The 20835-nt window shown below is 38.7% G+C and overlaps 2 protein-coding genes across 3 annotated transcripts; one reads left to right on the forward strand and one right to left on the reverse strand.

The window, feature by feature from the left end:
* Positions 1 to 3423: 3423 nt before the first annotated feature.
* LOC111803318 lies at positions 3424 to 11988 on the forward strand. Of its 2 annotated transcripts, XM_023687661.1 has the most exons (6): positions 3424 to 3664; positions 4460 to 4608; positions 4803 to 7179; positions 7276 to 8372; positions 8797 to 9275; positions 10314 to 11988. In XM_023687661.1, exons 2-6 carry the CDS (start codon positions 4540 to 4542, stop codon positions 11542 to 11544), a joined length of 5253 nt encoding a protein of 1750 aa, XP_023543429.1. In that variant the 5' UTR covers positions 3424 to 3664; positions 4460 to 4539; the 3' UTR covers positions 11545 to 11988. The 2 variants fall into 2 exon arrangements, with proteins under 2 accessions (XP_023543429.1, XP_023543428.1); XM_023687660.1 differs by having other exon boundaries at positions 8797 to 11988.
* A 3968-nt stretch (positions 11989 to 15956) lies between these two features.
* On the reverse strand, positions 15957 to 18480 carry LOC111803334 (cytochrome P450 CYP736A12-like). The gene is made up of 2 exons (XM_023687685.1): positions 17602 to 18480; positions 15957 to 16580 (listed from the first exon to the last, which is right to left on the reverse strand). Exons 1-2 carry the CDS (start codon positions 18478 to 18480, stop codon positions 15957 to 15959), a joined length of 1503 nt encoding a protein of 500 aa, XP_023543453.1.
* Between the last annotated feature and the right edge of the window lie 2355 nt (positions 18481 to 20835).

Raw genomic sequence — 20835 nt, forward strand, 5'->3', positions numbered from 1 at the left:
AGTTATATTCAAATTGTCGTATGGAAGGAACATAAAGAAATTAGAATGTGGAAAAATGTTGAATACAACACAGTCGCGTCTTTTTTATTAAAACCTATCAAAAAGAGATTAGAAAACTCCGTACAATACTACTCTACTTTTCTTTACTCGAAATTGCTCGAAATCTTTACTTATGAAAACTTTAGTTGTGAAGTCCTACATTGGTTGGGGAGGAGAACAAACCACCATTTACAAGGGTGTGGAAACCTTGAGGGGAAGCCAGAAAGGGAAAACCCAAAGAAGACAATATTTGCTAGTGGTGGATCTGGATCGTTACAAATGGTATCAGAGCCAGACACCAGACGATGTGTCAGCCTTCTTGCTGTTCCCCGAAGGGGGGTAGATACGAGGCGGTGTGTCGGTAAGGATGCTGGGCCCCAAAGGGGGGGTGAATTTGGGGGCGGTCCCACATCGATTGGAGGAAGGAAAGAGTGTCAGCGATGACGCTGGACCTCGAAGGCAGACACCGGACGATGTGCCAGCCTTCTCGTTGTTCCCCGAAGGGGGTAGATACGAGGCGGTGTGCCAGTAAGAACGCTGGGCCCAAAGGGGGGTGGATTTGGGGGCGGTCCCACATCGATTGGAGGAAGGAAAGAGTGTCAGCGATGACGTTGGGCCCCGAATGGGGGTGGATTTGGGGGGTGGTCCCACATCGATTGGAGGAAGGAAAGAGTGCCAGCGAGGACGTTGGGCCCCGAATGGGGGTGGATTTGGGGGGTGGTCCCACATCGATTGGAGGAAGGAAAGAGTGCCAGCGAGGACCATGAGCGTTGGGTGGTAGCTGCTTAAGAAGAAAAGTGAAAAAAAAAGAAGAAAGGGCGGCGAGCGGCGGCAGAAAGAAGGAAGAGTGGCGGGCAGTGACTCGCTAAGGATTTGGCTCACATGCTGAACCTTAGGGCTTATTTTTTTTATAACTCTTATTTTGTTGTTGGGCCATGGGCCCAAAACGTGAGCCTTACAATATGTAAACCTTTCCTTAGAAGACGCGTTTGAAAGCCTTGAAGGGAAAGCCCAAATAGGACAATATTTGCTAGCGGTGGATCTGGGTCGTTACATTAGTAGGGTAAATGTGATATCCCACATTGGTTGGGGAGGAGAACAAGAACAAAATACCCTTTATAAGAGTGTGACGCGTTTTAAAGCCTTGAGGGAAAACCCGAAAGGGAAGTCCAAAAAGGACAATATCTGCTAGTGGTGGGCCTTGGTCGTTTTAAAGCCTTGAGGGAAAGCTCGAAAGGGAAAGTCCAAAGAGGACAATATCATCTGGTGGTGGACCTAAATCATTACAGTAAAAGAGTATTTATTACGAGATACTCGACAAATTATTCCTAAAATATTAAATCATTTATTGTTTGGTATAATTATTAGGCTAAAAAAAAAAGAATTGGGTTGGTTGAAAATTTGGGAACCGACGAAGAGGAAAGGGCTGTGTTGGTGCTCCCACGTCTACATCTTGGCACCGCCCACCCCATCTTTTATTGCCAACCCAACCCTTTGACCCCTTTTTGTTTTTTCTCCTTTTATCTTATTTTCATACATATTTTTTTAATTCTCATTGACCTAATTAATATATATATTTAAATTTAATATTGTATCAAATACGTATTAGACATACAATTAAAAACTCATAAATTTATTTTAAAAAAATATATATATATCAAATTTATTATTATATTGTTTAATATAAAAATGAATATTATATTCTTCAACCACTGGTAGATTAAAGTATGTTTATAAAATTAATGGATTAAATTAAAGAAATTAGAATATGGACAGCAAGCAAATAGGATAATATAATGTCGTATTTGCGTGGCACTAAAGCCGATGATGCAATGATGTCCCTAACATTCTCAAAAATACATTTAAATAATCTTAATATTATTCAATTTTAATCTCATTCCTTTTTCTTTTCTAGGCTGTGACAATTTTTATAATATATATATTTATACTATATACTTTTTATGAAATTACGAGACTAGGGGTAACTCATCCTACTCGACTCTACTCTACAGCATGATCCTTGCATCGTGATGTCATCTCATGTCTCGGGATTGCTTGGTCATTTTGGCTTGCTTGAACACATCCGTTGTGAACTGACCCATGTGTCGATCATCTTATTGAGACATACTGAACATCCATCCATTTGGGTTTTTTATTGGCATTGGACTCTCCCATGTCTATGCTAAACCATTTACGCCCATTTGTTTTGGATAGTAGGTGCATAATCCAATCTCTGACACATGGGCTGGGGCGCAATACTGGCATACCTGTGTTGTCCAATACTGTCATTGAAAGATCATTTTCAAAGGAAGATGCCTGAGATGCTCGTCTATGTTGTGACACACATTTGTGTCACATGGGAGATCGTGTAGGCCATAGAGTCCAGAGGTGGTGGAGAGCTAACACCATGGCTCTCCCTATAGTACATTTTGAGACATTTTCAATCTTTCTCGAGTATAAGTCATTTTGGTGAGCGATCATACGACCTCGTGCAATGTCCGTCGAGTATCTGATTGACACCAAACTTAGTGAGCTTTTGTCTTTCGTGTAGTCGAACTTAACTCTAGAACCGCATACTGAAACTCATATTGAAACCCTAACTTCTAAGGTTATGGTCCGGGGTCCTACCTGACCCTCTTCGTGCTCATCTTTGACACTCGTGTTGCCTCATACTCTCGAACCTTGTGTATGCCTCGACTTCGCTTGAACATACACACTTGGTGCGTTGGATGATTCACCATCCTCCCTCTATCACATCATGACACTTCTTAATCTTGAGCATCACGTGCTCGAATGGGCGCCACTTAAGGGTTGCCCCTTGTCTGTTATGCAAGCAGAGCTCACAACCTACTTTCTCTCAGTGAGGTCTAAGCATTGCGATGAAGGGCGACGGTGGCTGGCATTTGCATCTCTATGAGGGCTAAGATTGAGTCTACTGAGTGAGTATAGAGGAATGCTAAGTGCCACGATGAGAGGCAACAACGTGAATTAAGTTTAGGTTTTGTGTTGTCCAATATATATATGTTCATTTTAGTAAGGGTCAGTTCGGTTCGGGTCAACCCAAATTTTTTATCAATGAATCTGAAACCCAAACTAAATCGATATGGTTTTAGAAAATGAATCCAACCCAATCCAAAATGTTGTTAGAACCCTTATGGTTCGAGTTGGGTTAGTCTGATTTTTCGAGTTCGATATACTCGGCTAATTTTACCCACTTGAATGCAACTCAGTCTCGAACAAGAAGTTAGAAGAGAAAATAAAGCTGATATTAAAATTCAAAATTAAAATAGTAATTAAAATAAGTAAAAAAGAAAAGGAAAAAACGTACGAAATATAAAAAGACTATAATTTCTGTCACTCTCTTCATGCTATCTAATGGAGGAGTTGGCCTTGCTGACAATTACCATCGGAAGAAAAGGCGGCCAAAGCCGATGGGGCCATAGCCACAGCACATTTCACATACAGCACACCATTCACTTTCTCTCTCATCTCCTTTCTTCTTTATCTCACCTCCATTTCTCTCTCTCATCTGTGTTTTTTTTTCCCTTCATTTGCAAATTTCCCATCTCCGGAAACTGTTCTGGCAGTGTTCAATTTCGGTTTCTTTCTTCGATTCCTCGATCAGGTATTGGTTTGATCTTAGTTTTTCACTTGATTGCAGATTTGGTGGTTTCCTTGATTGTTATACTGGTTTTTAGCTTGCTTTTGTGTATTTGTTTTTCTACTGTTTTGAAGTATTGGTGTTTGTTTAGCTTGTTGATTTTGTGCTTTTCGCCTAATCTGGTAGATATCGTTTCTGTCTGTCTCTGTCTCTGTCTCTGTCTCTCTCTCTCTCTCACTGAAACAACAAATTTTTGATCCGATCAAGCTCGGGATAAAGTTTTCTGGACTTGGAGTTCGTTCAATCGCTTCCTTTGATTTGATTTTCTTGCGGTCGATCGAAGGAGGATTGTTTCGACATGATTTGAAAGGCGTGGTGTGGATTCGTTGTTTTCCGAGTGTTATCTTTGTTCTGTTCTTAATTTACATCCTCTGAATCATTGGATTGCATCTCGTGGTGATTTCTCTGTTTTTTATTTCTGAGAACGCCTGAAATTTACAACACTAGGGAAGTTGGATTATGAAGATAAACTCCAATCATAAAGAAGTATTGTTGGTTGGCCACTGCGTCAGCCTTGCAATTTGGTTGTAGCTTTCTATTCTTCGTTGATTACTCTTTCAATGAGTCGTAACAACTGTAGCTAATCTAGGCAATGCAAAAAGAAGATAAACTAATTAGGTGACGAGAAATAGTTGACCTGTAATGCATTGCTTTGATTGAGCTAGTCCATTTCTTTTGAAGATGAATAGTGTATGATCTTGTAAAGATTATCAGGCCATAGGGTGAAGTATCTAACAATTATAACGTTTTTTGTTCAAGGTCAACTGGAGAGCATCCAAACGCTTAATCTGTATCTACTAAAGTAATTAATTCTGTTCAACTTTCTTGAATTCTGAAAGATGTCCGCTAGAAATTCAAGACGTGATGCGACAGAAAGGGTTTTGCCCCCTGAAGAACAGCAAGCCAAGGTGAGGTTGCAAGTTTAATTTGTTAAAATATTTTAATAGAACAAGAAATTTGGATCCTCTCTTATCTTCCCAACTTGGTACTATGTGCGATGTGCCATTAGCGTATAAGTGATTTCAACAGGAAATGTCACGTAATGTATTTATTTTTCTGATACTAATTCATGGGGTTTAATTATGGAGTTCTCTATTTTCAGATAAATGAAGTAAAAAAGTTAATGGGTCCAGAAACTTCATTTGGTGGGAAAATCCCAGGTGTGTTTACCTATGAAGATTATTCACAAAGAAGGATGGAAGCGTGCGGGAACAGGGAGAGATATATGAGATTGGCCGTGAAAATGGTTTTTCGTATTAATAAATTTGCAGTCGTATCTATGAGAACTTGCTACAGATCAGTTCGTAATTATCCATTTCTCTCTGCTCTACTGTGTTTGTTGATTCTCCTGTATAGATCAAGTCCTTTTTTGTTTTCCCTTTTGGTGTCCGCATCCCCTGTTTTGATTTGCACGGCTGTTCTGCTTGGAACCCTTCTGAGTTTTGGGCAACCTAATATACCTGAATTTGAAACAGAGGAGAAGGTTTCACGTGATGTAGCTTCCTTGAGATCTGGGATTTTGGACAATGCTACTGTTGTTGCTAAGGAGGATGATGGTTTTACTGTTGAGAGCTTTGAAGGAAATGAAGTAGGAAATTCTTATGTGGAAAGGTATTCTGAAGAAGAGAGGAAGACAAGCAAGCTTGACGAACATGCTGGTTTTGTTGGCTTTGCTCCTGTGATCGATGAGCAAAATCGTGAAATTGAGTTTGAGAAGGGCAGTGTTGAGGTGTTTGAGAGGGGTGGAGTTGAGGAGTTTGAAAAGGGTGAAGGTGAGAAGACAGTAACAGAGAGAGAATTCCATAGTTCAGAGTTGGAGGAGAGGGGAGAAATTTATGAAAGGGATTTGGATGTCAAAAGTTCGGCAACAGATGGTGAAAATGTTATAGAGAACCAGCTTTTGGCTGCCCAAAGCATGAGAAATGAGGTTTTTGAAGTAGAAGATCCTAACATCTCCATAGAACATGTCCATAAAGGAGATAATCTGAACTCATCTCTCAGTGATAAAGATGATCATGATGAAAACGATTATGATTCTTTGGGTTCTGATTCTGATAGAGCAGAAAGCTCCTCACCTGATGCCTCAATGGCTGATATCATGCCTTTGCTGGATGAGTTGCACCCTCTCTTGAACTCAGAAGCTCCACAACCTGCTCATATGTCAAATGAAGTGTCAGATGCTTCTTCAGAACAGTCTTGTAAAAGTGATGGTGAATGTGTGATGTCAGATGATGAGGCTAAAATCCATGGAGAAAAACGCGGTGTTGCTGAGGATGAGGACGACGAGGACGATGAGGATGATGAGGGGATGCAAGAAGAGAAAGAGGATGAGAGCAAATCAGCTATCAAGTGGACCGAGGATGATCAAAAGAATCTCATGGATTTGGGAAGCTTAGAGCTAGAAAGGAATCAGCGTTTGGAAAGTCTCATTGCAAGGAGAAGAGCAAGGAACAACATGAGAATGTTGGCTGGGAAGAATTTGATAGACTTGGATGGTTTTGATCTTCCTAGTAATGTACCGCCCATATCTACAACCCGACATAACCCATTTGATCCCTCTTATGATTCATACGACAATATGGGATTGCCACCAATTCCTGGGTCTGCTCCATCTATTTTGTTGCCTAGACGTAATCCATTTGATCTTCCATATGACCCAAATGAAGAAAAACCGGATCTCAAAAGTGATGATTTTGAACAAGAATTTTTTCCACCTCAACAGAAAGATATATTCCGAAGACATGAAAGTTTCAGTGTGGGCCCCTCAAACTTTGCTATTTCCAAGCTAGAGCAACAAAATATTAGATGGAAACCATATTTCATGCCTGAAAAAATAGCTGCCGAAAGAACAAGCTGCTCTCCATTAGAGAGACAATTTAGTGAAGTCGATGAATCAAAACTGAGTTCTGTTTCTGATACTGAATCAATGACTTCCATTCCAGATCAGGATGACAAGAAGCCTGATGAATCACAATCTTTTCTGGAAGCAGCAACAGGTTCCTACTTTGACTCCTCAGCCAGTGGTATCGAGCATGAAAATGAACCATGGGAGTTTATTGGCTCTGAAGATTGCGTACAAGAAAACAGAGATGTGCATCATGAAGTGATTGAGATAACTTTGGGATCTACTGAGAGTCACTTAGAAAGCCAATCTAGACCAACTGAAATCGGAGCTGCAGATACCCCAGTGGAGATTAATGCCAGCGAAATTCACTCCAAAAATGTATTAGTTGAAACAAATTTCAGCAGCAATTCCAGCTTGTGTTCATTATCAGAAGAAGTGAATGAAACACCATTTGAGTTCAAAACAGATGAGGTGAAACTGAGTAGCCTGCAAGCAGAGGAATCTGGTATTGATACTACTAGCCTAACAATGTCGACTGCCGTTGAAGAAGACGCCGACTTCAAGAATGCCAGTGAAGTGTTGGCTGACAATCAGCATAAGGAGCCCGTTTATGACTCTAGCCCTAAAGCAAAAGGTGAGCTCTCGTTTTCACTTGTTTATTATAATGCGTATACAGAATTAACCAATATGCACTCTTCCCTTTTTACTGACACAATCGCCTCCTTTTCAGGTAAGGAATCCGAAGTACATTCTGAAATAGAACAGGACGTTACTTCCAGCTTGAAAGATATGCATGATGACTCCTCAGAGTTACATAAAGTTGATAAAAATGAACAAGAATCGAGGGAAGTTTCAGAATTTATTGTTCATGAGGTTGCAAAGGTTGAGTCTCCCAAGCATGACACCAATTATGATGCTCAAAACTTAGCCGTGGCCCCTGAACTTTTAGTTGAGCATGTTACAATAGATTCTGGTCTGTCCTTCTCGGACATTGCATCAGTAGAGAGAGTAATAGTCGGTGATGTTATGGAAGAAAAAGATCAGTTGACAAGTCATGAGGAGGGTAGTATTGATGGAATTCACAAAGTTGAAGATGAAAATCTAGATTCTTCACCTTCAAGTGATCAGATCTCTTCTCGTTGTCTGACTTTCACTGAACCAGAGAACCAACTCTCTTCAGCCGAAATCCATGTTTCATCAGATATTGGGTCACCTTCAAATCCAAAACATGTGGAAATGCATGAAACATTGAATAACGAAGAAAGTCCTGAAGTTGAACAAACAAAAATCTGTAGATCAAGTTCATCCGATAGCAGTTCTGTGGAAGAAGTAATTTTGCAAACTGATGTAATTTGTCATACTGAACAACCTACTACTTCTATATCACATCGTGGTTCAGAAATCCCAGCTCAAGATGTAAATGACCTGGTTGAGACGACAGATTCTGTGGCTACTGCTTATGACAATTTGACTACTACCAATGCAACTATTACTGGATCACCGGAACAAAAAACCACTCCAGTGGTGGATGAGCAAGTCAGTTTGATTTCTTTGCCTTCGACATTTCCTTCTGAATTGGACCAAGTTGAGGAGCGGTCAATGAATGTGAAAGAATTTGTTAGGTCTGAACAAGATATCGTTGAGTCCTCAAGTGTCGAACCACACACAGAGAGTGAAGCCCTGCAGGATCTGGATATTAAAATTGATTCTTCAGATTCTAGTACTCCTAATGTGGCTCTTGAAGATATTTCGCCTGTCACTGAATTAGAGCAGTCCTGGTCGGACAAGCCAATGGTTGATGATCTTAGTAACAGTGAGGATACTGAGGTAAGTGTTGCTAGATTACTGATCTTTTTGAATACTTTTTTTGAGTTGATGGTTCTCTTCTTATTATGACATCAAGGATCTTGAAAAGATCCAATTCTTGCTATTGCATCAATGATCTTGAAAAGATTCAATCCATAGAGTTACTCATAAATCATAATGTTGTATTCATCATGGATTAGATATTGATTAAACGTGATATATAATTATTGCATTTTTCGTGGCCTGTGGATGGCCCTATCTGCATGGGGTCTCGTTTCCGTAAGATCTAGCATACCACTGCAAGTTTCTCTTTTAACTGATCTGAGTATGATAATTTCTCTTACCATGTTATTTAATGAATTGATTGTGGCTTTGTGAGAGAAGACTATAGTCATATTATTTAATTAGAGAAGTAAAATGACGATATCAAGCTCATACTTCGCAGGAACCAGGTGTTTTATTGACAGATTCTGCTGCTGAAGTAATCTCTGAAAATATAACACCAGAAGTTCATGAAGACATTTCAACAGCTTTATCTTCTGTAGACTCTGATTCATCCTCATCTTCATCTGATCATGACTTCAGATCACTCAATACTGGAAGAGATCCAAAAGATGATATTGTTGATGAAGTCGTATTTGAGGATCGTGAGGAGTTTTCAAGGCATTTGGACTATCTAGCAGAAACATTTGGACCTCGTTTTTCAGAAAAGATGACTAGGGAAGAGGTATATGAAATAACAGATATTGATGAAGGATTGTTAGTAGAATTGGACGAAGTTGGGGATTTTAGCGTCAAAGAAGTTGGGGAACCAGTCCTTGAAGAAAAGGTACTCCCAGAGGAAGCTCAAGCAGAGAGATTTGAATTGGGTTCTAATTCCAATCCGACAGAAGCTAAATCAGATATACCAATTCTTGAAGCAAGATCACTTGATGATATCAACTTAGCTTTTAGGCAACTTCACGAAGGAGTCGATGTTGAGGATGTCATTCTTCCCAGTGCGATGGAAAGCCAGATTAATGAACTCAATCCTGAAGCAAGTTCGGATTTGGAGGTTGTGGAAGCGAGGTCTCTCGGAGATATTCATGTTGCTTTGACACAAGTATCCAAGGATAACATAGGTGAATCAAGTTCTAGCTCCAACAACTTAGAAGCTAAATCAGATATTCCAATGCTTGAAGCAAAATCACTTGATGATATCAACTTAGCTTTTAGGCAACTTCACGAAGGAGTCGATGTTGAGGATGTCATTCTTCCCAGTGCGATGGAAAGCCAGATTAATGAACTCAATCCTGAAGCAAGTTCGGATTTGGAGGTTGTGGAAGCGAGATCTCTTGGAGATATTCATGTTGCTTTGACACAAGTATCAAAGGATAACATAGGTGAATCAAGTTCTAGCTCCAACAACTTAGAAGCTAAATCAGATATACCAATGCTTGAAGCAAAATCTCTTGATGATATCAACTTAGCTTTTAGGCAACTTCACGAAGGAGTCGATGTTGAGGATGTCATCCTTCCCAGTGCGATTGAAAGCCAGATTAATGAACTCAATCCTGAATCAAGCTCGGATTTGGAGGTTGTGGAAGCAAGTTCTCCCGGCGATATTCATGTTACTTTGACGCAAGTATCAAAGTTAGGTGAATCAAGTTCTAGTTCCAACAACTTAGAAGCTAAATCAGATATACCAATGCTTGAAGCAAGATCACTTGATGATATCAACTTAGCTTTTAGGCAACTTCACGAAGGAGTCGATGTTGAGGATGTCATTCTTCCCAGTGCGATGGAAAGCCAGATTAATGAACTCAATCCTGAAGCAAGTTCGGATTTGGAGGATGCGGAAGCGAGATCTCTTGAAGATATTCATGTTGCTTTGACGCAAGTATCAAAGAATGACATAGATGAATCAAGTTCTAGCTCCAACAACTTAGAAGCTAAATCAGATATACCAATACTTGAAGCAAGATCACTTGATGATATCAACTTAGCTTTTAGGCAACTTCACGAAGGAGTCGATGTTGAGGATGTCATTCTTCCCAGTGCGATTGAAAGCCAGATTAATGAACTCAGTCCTGAAGCAAGTTCGGATTTGGATGATGTGGAAGCGAGATCTCTCGAAGATATTCATGTTGCTTTGACGCAAGTATCAAAGAATAACATAGATGAATCAAGTTCTAGCTCCAACAACTTAGAAGCTCAATCAGATATACCAATTCTTGAAGCAAGATCACTTGATGATATCAACTTAGCTTTTAGGCAACTTCACGAAGGAGTCGATGTTGAGGATGTCATTCTTCCCAGTGCGATCGAAAGCCAGATTAATGAACTCAATCCTGAAGCAAGTTCGGATTTGGAGGATGTGGAAGCGAGATCTCTCGAAGATATTCATGTTGCTTTGACGCAAGTATCAAAGAATAACATAGATGAATCAAGTTCTAGCTCCAACAACTTAGAATCAAAATCAGATATACCAATGCTTGAAGCAAAATCACTTGATGATATCAACATAGCTTTTAGGCAACTTCACGAAGGAGTAGACGTGGAGGATGTCATTCTTCCCAGTGCGATTGAAAGCCAGATTAATGAACTCAATCCTGAAGCAAGTTCGGATTTGGAAGTCGTTGAAGCAAGATCTGTGGGAGATATCCATGTTGCTTTGATGCAACTCTCCGAACATAGCATTGTTGAATCAGGTTCTACTTCCAATCCTACTGAGACTAAATCAGATATACCAATTCTTGAAGCAAGATCACTAGATGATATCAACTTAGCTTTTAGGCAACTCCATGAAGGAGTAGATTTGGAGGATGTCATCCTTCCCAGTGCGGTCGAAAACCAGATTAAAGAAGAATCCAAAGCCGAAACAAGTTCAGATTTGGAAGTTGTTGAAGCAAAATCACTAGGAGATATTCATGTTGCCTTGATGCTGCAAGCCTCAGAGAAAAACTTGAACGAACTTCCAACGAGCTCCGTGTCAAATGATCCATCAGAGGGAGGATTAGAACCATATGGAGTGGATTCCAACATTGAGACTGTCCCATCAAACACGACTAATGTCGACAAACCAGCAGACATAGTCGATGAAAAATCTTTAAATCCAAAGGTTTCTGCTTCCAGAACTAAAGACAAAAAGGCAAAATCTGGAAAATCAGAATCAGGTTCTAGCTCCAGCTCCAGCTCAAGTGATTCTGATTGAGCACAGGTAATCATAAGAGGTATAAGGAGTAGAATTATGTGGAGTTTTCCTCTTCATTTTAGTATTTTTCTTTTTGCTTTTCGGGTTTGGTTTTCGAGTTTGGTTACCTTATTCTTTTTTGACTGTGCAATCTTTTGAAAAAAATGAGTTGTGGATTGATTTCTTGTAATTGTGCAAGTTTCCCAGATCCCCATTCCCCCTTGAGAGTTTTTAAGTTTGAGGGAGAAGAAAAGGTGGGGGTTTTCTTTTTCTATTCTTTTTTGTTTAAATCTGTGTGTAAAAGTTCTATTGTATTGATGATTTGAGCTGTTTGTATTTGATGTGTATCAAGTTTCCATGTAGTTTTACTGGATTGTGAGTATTGTTACAGAGATATCATCTATATGATGAGTTTGTAAGAACTAGGAAGTACTTTTCTCTTTGAAATGTTGTGGGAATTGTGTATAGAATGTTGAAGGGCAAGAAATTGCCTGCAATGGTCGATTTGCTTGGTCCAGCAGGTAAGAAATTGGATTTGCTTGTTCCAGCCTAAGAATGTACATAAAGTTTACGAGAGGTGACAGCTCGTAACGCTCCGAGATCCTTAGAAAAAGGGCACGGGAGCCCGCCCTTGATCATATTCCGGATGTCATTTTCCTATCGCTCATGGGAGAAAAGGTGGGAACAGGTATGTGTATCTAAAGTTCATGTTTGTTTGACGATTTTAAAATTGATGTTCGAGAAAAAAAAACTTTCCTAACCATGTAAAACCTTATTTTGTAAACCATTTGATTAATGGAAGAGTAATTTTTGAATATTTTTAAAATAATTAAAGTTATTAATGAAATTTTTGAAAATTTTAAAAGTGTAATATTATTGTAAGTTTTGAACACCGAAGGTTTTTTTAAAAATTAATTTAGCCATTATTTTATACCTAATTATTTTTTAAATTATTTTTATTATTTTATTTAGAAATTAGTATAATTGTTTAAGATTATATATATATATGATTTAATATAATTTATTCCTCTCTATATCATATATTTTATAGTTTGAAACATAAATTGTAATAAATATTTATAATTAAAAATTTATATAATTTTATTAAAACATTTATTTGAGCAAAATTATTAAAAATATTACAAAATAAACTCAAAATTTAAAAAATAATTAAAACTTGGGATTGGAATTAAGAATCAGAAACTTTATATTTATTATGAAATTATGTGTAGTAAACTAGACATCTTTACTTTCACTTTCATGTATAGCAATTTATGAAGGACTTTACAAATTCAATTCCTCGTGATTGGCGCCTGAGAATGTTTGCTTTTTACAAATTCAATTCCTCGTGATTGGTGCCTGAGAATGTTAGAATGTTTGCTTAATCCACCACTGGTGTGTGAAATACAATTAAATAAATCACAAGAATATGAAAATAATAATAAATTGAAATAATGAAATAACAATAAAGGGAAAGATTTGAAATAACAACAAATGGAAAGATAAGGTAAGAAGGCTAGATATTTGTCTTATAATAAAATATCAAATATAATATATATAGTAAACAATAATCTAGTACTAAATATCATTAAAATGTCCCAAGGCGAAAAGTGGCGTTCTCAAATGCGCAAAGAGGGCGAAGGCTAACAACGATACGAGTGGAGGTTTCTGCAACTCTAATTGTTCGTCTTGGTTTGTGGTGTCCACAAGTACATCAACCATCTTGAATGTCCATGTACTTGGATCTCCACTACTCTTTGCATTGTCAGCTAGATGATTGTTTCCAACACAACCTTCGCTTCTTCTGCCACGAGGGGGCTACCGACCTTAGATTTGAATTCTAGTAGTTAGATTTAAGTATCTCGAGTCTTCTTGAACACACTCAAATTTTAGCTCAATACAACAGTTGAATTTTGAGATTCAATTGATTTTGTGCGGGTTGCTCTAGCTTTTCTTATCAATGGCAAATATGTAAATATTTTGAACTTTAAGGGTATTTTGGTAGTTATCCAACGCCTATTGTCCTTGCTTGGGTCTCTCAATAGTTTCCTTGGTTTCCTTAAACCTTTCTTGGGTTACCTTAACTTTACTTGGAGTATTTCATCTTCGCCCACAGCTTCAACCCCCGACAAAATTGAAGACCTTGTCTTTCTTGGACAAGTCACAAGTATCCAACATAAGTCTAGAAAACTACTAACATAGTCTCATATATTCCCGGTAGCCTCAACTCTCATTCTTGCTATTATCTTAACATTCTCTAAGAAGAACTGTGAGCGAAGTTCCTGTTTTAAGCTCTCCCAAGTGTCCACGGTACACTAATCATCTTGTATGTTCATGTACTTGCAGTTGTAGCCTTGTCTTTTAGGGTCTCGACCCTTAGATTAATTCATGGATGGGCATTGCCTCAAGGCGGCCTGACATTTAGTCAATCTTGTATGTTTTAGTCGCAATCTCGTTCATGTGAGATTTTAAAAGCCTCATTCCATCAGGAACTTCACTCAGGTTGAGTAACTGATCTTTGATCTTTACCAATCGATCAGCCTGGGATTTGTCCAGTTGTTTCGGAGTGGACATACAAAAATAGTAAATACCTAACTAACGTGAAAGAAATCAAGAGGGGTTTGGAGACCATTGGTAACATGCCCCGGACAAGGGGCCACTAGGCATGCTTGTAAAATGTGTGTTGTTGTGGCCACGTGGTCTTACTATATGATAGGTTAGACGACTTGTATGATGTATGACGACACGTGCCTAGTGGCCCTTGCACATGTCATTTATGCTTTATACTTATGATGCTTTGATTATTATATGATGATGATGTGCGATGTATGACGTATGATGACATGAATGATGTTCATAATGTTGTTATATAATGACGTTGTATGATGATGATAATGCATGACAACATAACGATGTAAGATTATGAAGTTCCTTAATATGACATTGTTTTCCATATAAAGATGAAATGCATGTTTTAAATGTCACGCTGCATTACGACTATGATTTTCCTAGGACATTGCCCTAGTTAATGTTAATGATGATGAATGTACGAAGACCAATGTACATATATTACTTGTAGTAATATGTGAACGGAACTTAGGGTGAGTCACAAAGATGTTTTAAAGATGAGAAACTATAGGGAACTCATGCATTTTGTGATAGTGCGGATGTGTACACTATGATGATGAGATGATCATGTCTTGCATGACACTCAGGGGTCTGCTAACTCTTGGATGTCGCTACGGACAACTAGCTCGACTTTGATGGGTCAAGGGGGGTGCGAACCGCTTGGAGATCCACACTCACACATGTGAGTCGTGTGTAGGGAAGTACTACACATCCAATTTAGTCCGGACTAGAGGCCACCCCTATGATGGTTTTAATGATAGGTCTCTAGAGCATGAGTTGCATATATGATAGGTCCAATTTAGTCCGGATTGGTGGCCACAACTGAAAATATATGTTTGTTCGAATATTATTTTCGTACATACAATTTATAACAGTTTATCGATCTCGAGATCTTTTTTTTTTTTTCTCTTTTTCTTTCTATCCGTGGATCGTTTTTTTCTTCTTCTTTTAATTAGGTTAGTACTTAAAAATAGTTGCAACAAAATTAAATAGGGCATAAGAAATTCATTCAGCTTCAAGCACTTTTCGGCCAAATTTCTCACTGAAGCAAATCGGTATATTTGATAGCCTTAGATACATTCGTTAAGCATTAGGAAGTCATCACCCACTTTATTCCTAGAAATCCCACTAAAAGACTTAATCAAAGAGATAAGACAAATTTCATTGTATCCCTATGGGACGTGGGTCCGTTCAAAAAAAGGTCTTAGATCTCTTTGCGGATGGAGGCTATCTGCGCCCAGACCCGTTGAGAGATCCCGATCCTTATCTTAGGCGGGATGACCTGGTCGAGAGAGTACGATACATCGGTATAAAAGATTGAACTATGTTTTTTACTTGATTCACATATCTCTCCCATTAAACCTCTAAACCCTAAATCTTAAACCTTAAACCCTACAACCCTACAACCCTAAGCCGGAATTACTCGGAATTCTCCCGAGTAAGATTTGAGAAGGTTCATTGAGATATTCTAACCGNTTTTTTTTTTTTTTTTTTTTTTTTTTTTTAATTTATTTTTTAAAGTATAGTATAAAAATTAGAAGAAGAAAAAAACATTAATTTCTAGAACACAAAATTAAAATGATGTTGTTGTCGATCGTACCTAAAAATTTTACAAATTCAAAAGCGAGACAAGAAAAACTTGGAAAAATGTGGTATGAAGTCGTTGTCGATCCGACCTAAAACTTTTTAAAACTTACCATTGATACAAGAAAAACTTAGAAAAAAGTAATGTTTCTTCTAGAATGGTTGAAAATAAAAACTAAACCGTCAAGAAAGAAGCCATCACACTCTACTCTACTCGTGAGTTAATTCAGGTTCGCATTGTTTAGTCGATACCTGGGAATAAGGACAAGATTTTGAGCTCTAGGACAAGTTAAACCGAATTCTTCTGTCATATCCAATTCAGCTTGCATCATACCATTCGGTAGTTCCCAATCAAAGCAATGTACAAGTTGAGCTACCACAAGCCGAACTGTGGTCAATGCTAATTGCGTTCCAGGACAACCTCTACGACCATATCCAAATGGAATCAGTTTAAAATCTTTTCCTTTCATATCTACTTGCTCATCAACAAATCTCTCGGGAATAAATTCGTCGGGATCTAACCAAGTCCTCGCATCTCGCCCTATTGCCCACGCGTTTATTACTAGGCGAGATTTGTTAGGAATATGGTAACCATTGACCATGCAATCTTGTATGGATTCACGTGGAATTAATGGAATGGGTGGATGCATCCTAAAAGTCTCTTTGATGACCATCTCTAAGTATTTTAAGTTGTTCAAGTCTGATTCTTCAACCATTCTATTCAAACCCACCACTTTTTCCAATTCTTCTTGCATCTTCTTCATTATATGTGGATGCTTAATAAGCTCGGGTAACGCCCAATTGATTATAGTGGTTGAACTATCAACAGCTGCGATGAGCAAATCCTGCCAATTGAGATGTAAAGTTTGTAAAATTTAGAGATATATGAATCATTTTGATTCTGTTGATTTGAGATTCCATATCGGTTGGAGAGGGGAAGGAAACATTTTTTTTATAAGGGTGTAAAACATCTCTTACTAGTAGATGTATTCTAAAAACCTTGAGAGGAAGTTCAAAGAGAAAGGCCAAAGAGGACAGTATCTGCTAGCGGTGGGTTTGAGCTGTTACAAATGGTATTAGAGCCAGACACATGACGGTGTGGCAGCGAAGACGCTGAACTCCGAAGGGAATGGACACCGGGGGGTGTGCTAGTGAGGAAGCTGGGCCCCGAAGGGGGTGGATTGTGAGATCCTACATCAATTGGAGAGAGAGGAACGAGTGCCAGTGAGGACGCTGGACCCCAAAGGGGGGTGAATTGAGAGATCTCACGTCGATTGGAGAGGGGAACGAGTGCTAGTGAGAACGCTAGGCCTAGAAGAAGAGTGGATGAGGAACGAGTGCCATCGAGAATGTTGGACCCCGAGGGGGTGGATTATGAGATCCCACATCGATTGGAGAGAGAGGAATAAGTGTCACTGAGGACGTTGGGCCCTGAAGGGGTTGGATGAAGAACGAGTGCCCTCAAGGATGTTGGGCTCAGAAGGGGGTGGATTGTGAGATCTCACATCAGTTGGAGAGGGGAACAAAAGGGTGTGGAAACCTCTAGATTCTGAGATCTCACATCAATTGGAGAGAGAGGAACAAGTGCCAGCGAGAACGCTGGCCCCGAAGGGGTGTGGATGAGGAACGAGTACCCTCGAGAATGCTGGGCTTGGAAGGAGGTGGATTATGAGGTCCCACATCGGTTGGGGAAGGTAACGAAACAGTTTTATAAGGGTGTGGAAACCTCTAACTACCAGACTCATTTCAAAAACTTCGAGGGAAAACTCGAAAGGAAAAATCCAAAGAAAACAATATCCACTAGCAATGAGCTCCAGCTATTATAATTGAAACTTTGGAAGCTTTCAAAGAGAGAAGTTTACTTACGAGAATCATAGCTTTAATGGTGGAGCAATCAATTTGGTAGTCATTTTCACGAGATCCCATCAAATCCAACATAACATCTACAAAGTCCTTATTTTTATCATTCTTGGACACAACATGTTCTTCAACAATCTTCTCTAAGAACCCATCAAATACATCACCAACAGACTTTGCACGACGGCACAATCCTTGAAGATCAAGCCTAGCAATAAAAGGGAAAAAATCACCCAAGTTAGGAGCTGCCGCTAACCGTGTGGCTTCTTGTATCACAGCCTTAAAACCCTTTGCATCCAACTCTTTGTCTCTATATTTTCTCCCCACCACCATCAAACACATGATATCTACAATAAGACACGAGATTTTTGAACTAAGATCCACAGCAACACGATTTTCCGCAGCCTCTTGAAGATCATCGACCAATAAACGAACCTCTTGCTTTCTCATCGACGAAAAGGAGTTGATTTTGAGGAAGCTAAACAATTCGAGAGTGCACATTTTGCGCATATTACGCCAATGGGAGTCATATTGAGAAAAAGCAATCCCTTTTCTTCCATAGGATATTTGGTTGGAGGTCTTAGTAAGTGGACGACTCGGGAAATCAAGATCGTGGGTTTTAAGGAAGAGCTCGGCAGCTCGAGGGGACGAGACAACGATGGCATGAACACGACCTAATTGCATGTACATGATGGGTCCATATCGTTGGGATAAGTGATGAAGATCTCTATGAATGAGTTTTGATAATAGATGAAGGCTTCCAATAATGGGAAACCCTTTTGGACCAGGAGGGAGTTTGTTGCCAAAGGTGTTGCTTTTGAATACCCATCCTTGAATGAGGTATGTAAGAAGGGAGATGAGTATCATTGTGGCCAAAATCAAAGCCATGCCAATCAAAGATATGCTTGTGAGCTTGCCTCTACAAGCTCAGATATGGTCTCTATTTATAGATAAAGGTGAAGTTTTTAATTATTTGTGTTTTTGACACCAAGTCTAGAAATTGTCTTACCTAATTTTGCAAAAAAAAAATAATTTAAAGTTACTCATAGTAATTTAAATTAGTTAAGTCTAATTCTAAAGAGTTGAAACTAGAGGGAAAGGGTTTGAGCGTATCCAACCCAAGTCAGATAGATAGTGTATTCTCCGACTGGGTTCGAACCGTTCAAGTGAGATGATAAAATGAAGTGAGGACTTCCCCTCTAGAGGGAAAGGGTTCGAGCGTATCCAACCCAAGTCAGATAGATAGTGTATTCTCCGACTGGGTTCGAACCGTTCAAGTGAGATGGTAAAATGAAGTGAGGACTTCCCCTCTAGAGGGAAAGGGTTCGAGCGTATCCAACCCAAGTCAGATAGATAGTGTATTCTCCGACTGGCTTCGAACCGTTCAAGTGAGATGATAAAATGAAGTGAGGACTTCCCCTCTAGAGGGAAAGGGTTCGAGCGTATCCAACCCAAGTCAGATAGATAGTGTATTCTCCGACTGGCTTCGAACCGTTCAAGTGAGATGATAAAATGAAGTGAGGACTTCCCCTCTAGAGGGAAAGGGTTCGAGCGTATCCAACCCAAGTCAGATAGATAGTGTATTCTCCGACTGGCTTCGAACCGTTCAAGTGAGATGATAAAATGAAGTGAGGACTTCCCCTCTAGAGGGAAAGGGTTCGAGCGTATCCAACCCAAGTCAGATAGATAGTGTATTCTCCGACTGGCTTCGAACCGTTCAAGTGAGATGATAAAATGAAGTGAGGACTTCCCCTCTAGAGGGAAAGGGTTCGAGCGTATCCAACCCAAGTCAGATAGATAGTGTATTCTCCGACTGGCTTCGAACCGTTCAAGTGAGATGATAAAATGAAGTGAGGACTTCCCCTCTAGAGGGAAAGGGTTCGAGCGTATCCAACCCAAGTCAGATAGATAGTGTATTCTCCGACTGAGTTCAAACCGTTCAAGTGAGATAATAAAATGAAGTGAGGACTTCCCCTCTAAGACAAGATCCGTACTTCTCAACTTAGGTAACATGAGATAATAAAATGTTCAAACATACTCTTACCATTAGTACTATGTTCAAAAAATAGTTCTAAAATTATAAAAGTAGGCGGGATGGAAACAGTTAGTTTATTTACACCTCATAAATATATTAAAAAGTTAAAAAATATAATATTTTTTAAATAAATATTAACGATATTTTCATCTTGGTAATATAAATTATATTTATATTTATCAAAATTATTGTGACTAAATTCAAGGGTTAAAATTAAATAAAATAAAATTTGATAATAGGCAAAGCTTGTACAACCTACCATTTTAGCACACATTTTTTTTTTAATTATAATTTTTTAACCCTAATTTGATAAAAAGAAAATAAAAATTTCTTTCCAACACAAATTAGTCAAATTCTCAAACTTCGGGTAACACTCATTTCAAAAATAGGCTTTCCATCTTTAAAAAATATTTCAAAATTGGGTAACTAAACACATTTTTCAATGAAATAAAATAAAGTTTTGTGTGACTTTATCTTCCAACAATAATCTTGTAATTATTATAAATAATTTACTCGTTTTGTAATTAATTTTTTTAATTTTTTAATTGTTTAATTGTTTTTCATCACAATACTAATCTTGAGTTCACTTGAACTAGAACTAGGGCCTACACAAAAGTTTTAGAAAATTTGGAGCCCATAACATACGAAAAAGCTAGTTCGAAAAAGCACCGTTCATCCAAATAAGTAGTCACTTGAACTTTCTTTAAGGAATACTTGTTGCAATGATTAGGACTTCGATAGGGAAATTTTGGATGAGAATGCTATGTGTCACAATCACGGTTTCTAGGCAGCAGATTTGGCGATTGTGTGGCACCCACTCTCAGCACTGAGTGGGTCAAGCCTACTTCGAGTTATGTTACCTGCGGTCGGAAAACGTGAATACAAACCTCGGGTCTCGATTTCAAGAGAAGATTTTAGAAAGCGAGGGAAAGAAGTCTTAGAAAGAGAGTTTTGAAAGCAAGAGAGAGAAATGGAAATTAGTGTTATATGATAATGTAAGCAAAAAAGGCAACAACAACGACTCACTGCATATAATTATCGGGAAGGGAGAAGTTGACAACAAGTCGTATCCCCCTACAGTATATTTTGAGGCATTTCATGTCTACCAGGCATAGCCATGACATCGCTGAAACGTCGTACTCTTAAAGAAAACAGAAAAGAAATAATACAATATGAAAGCGGTAAAAGAAAGCAATAAAGTAGTACAA

This window comes from Cucurbita pepo, chromosome LG10, assembly GCF_002806865.2.
Source record: "Cucurbita pepo subsp. pepo cultivar mu-cu-16 chromosome LG10, ASM280686v2, whole genome shotgun sequence".
NCBI lineage: Eukaryota > Viridiplantae > Streptophyta > Magnoliopsida > Cucurbitales > Cucurbitaceae > Cucurbita > Cucurbita pepo.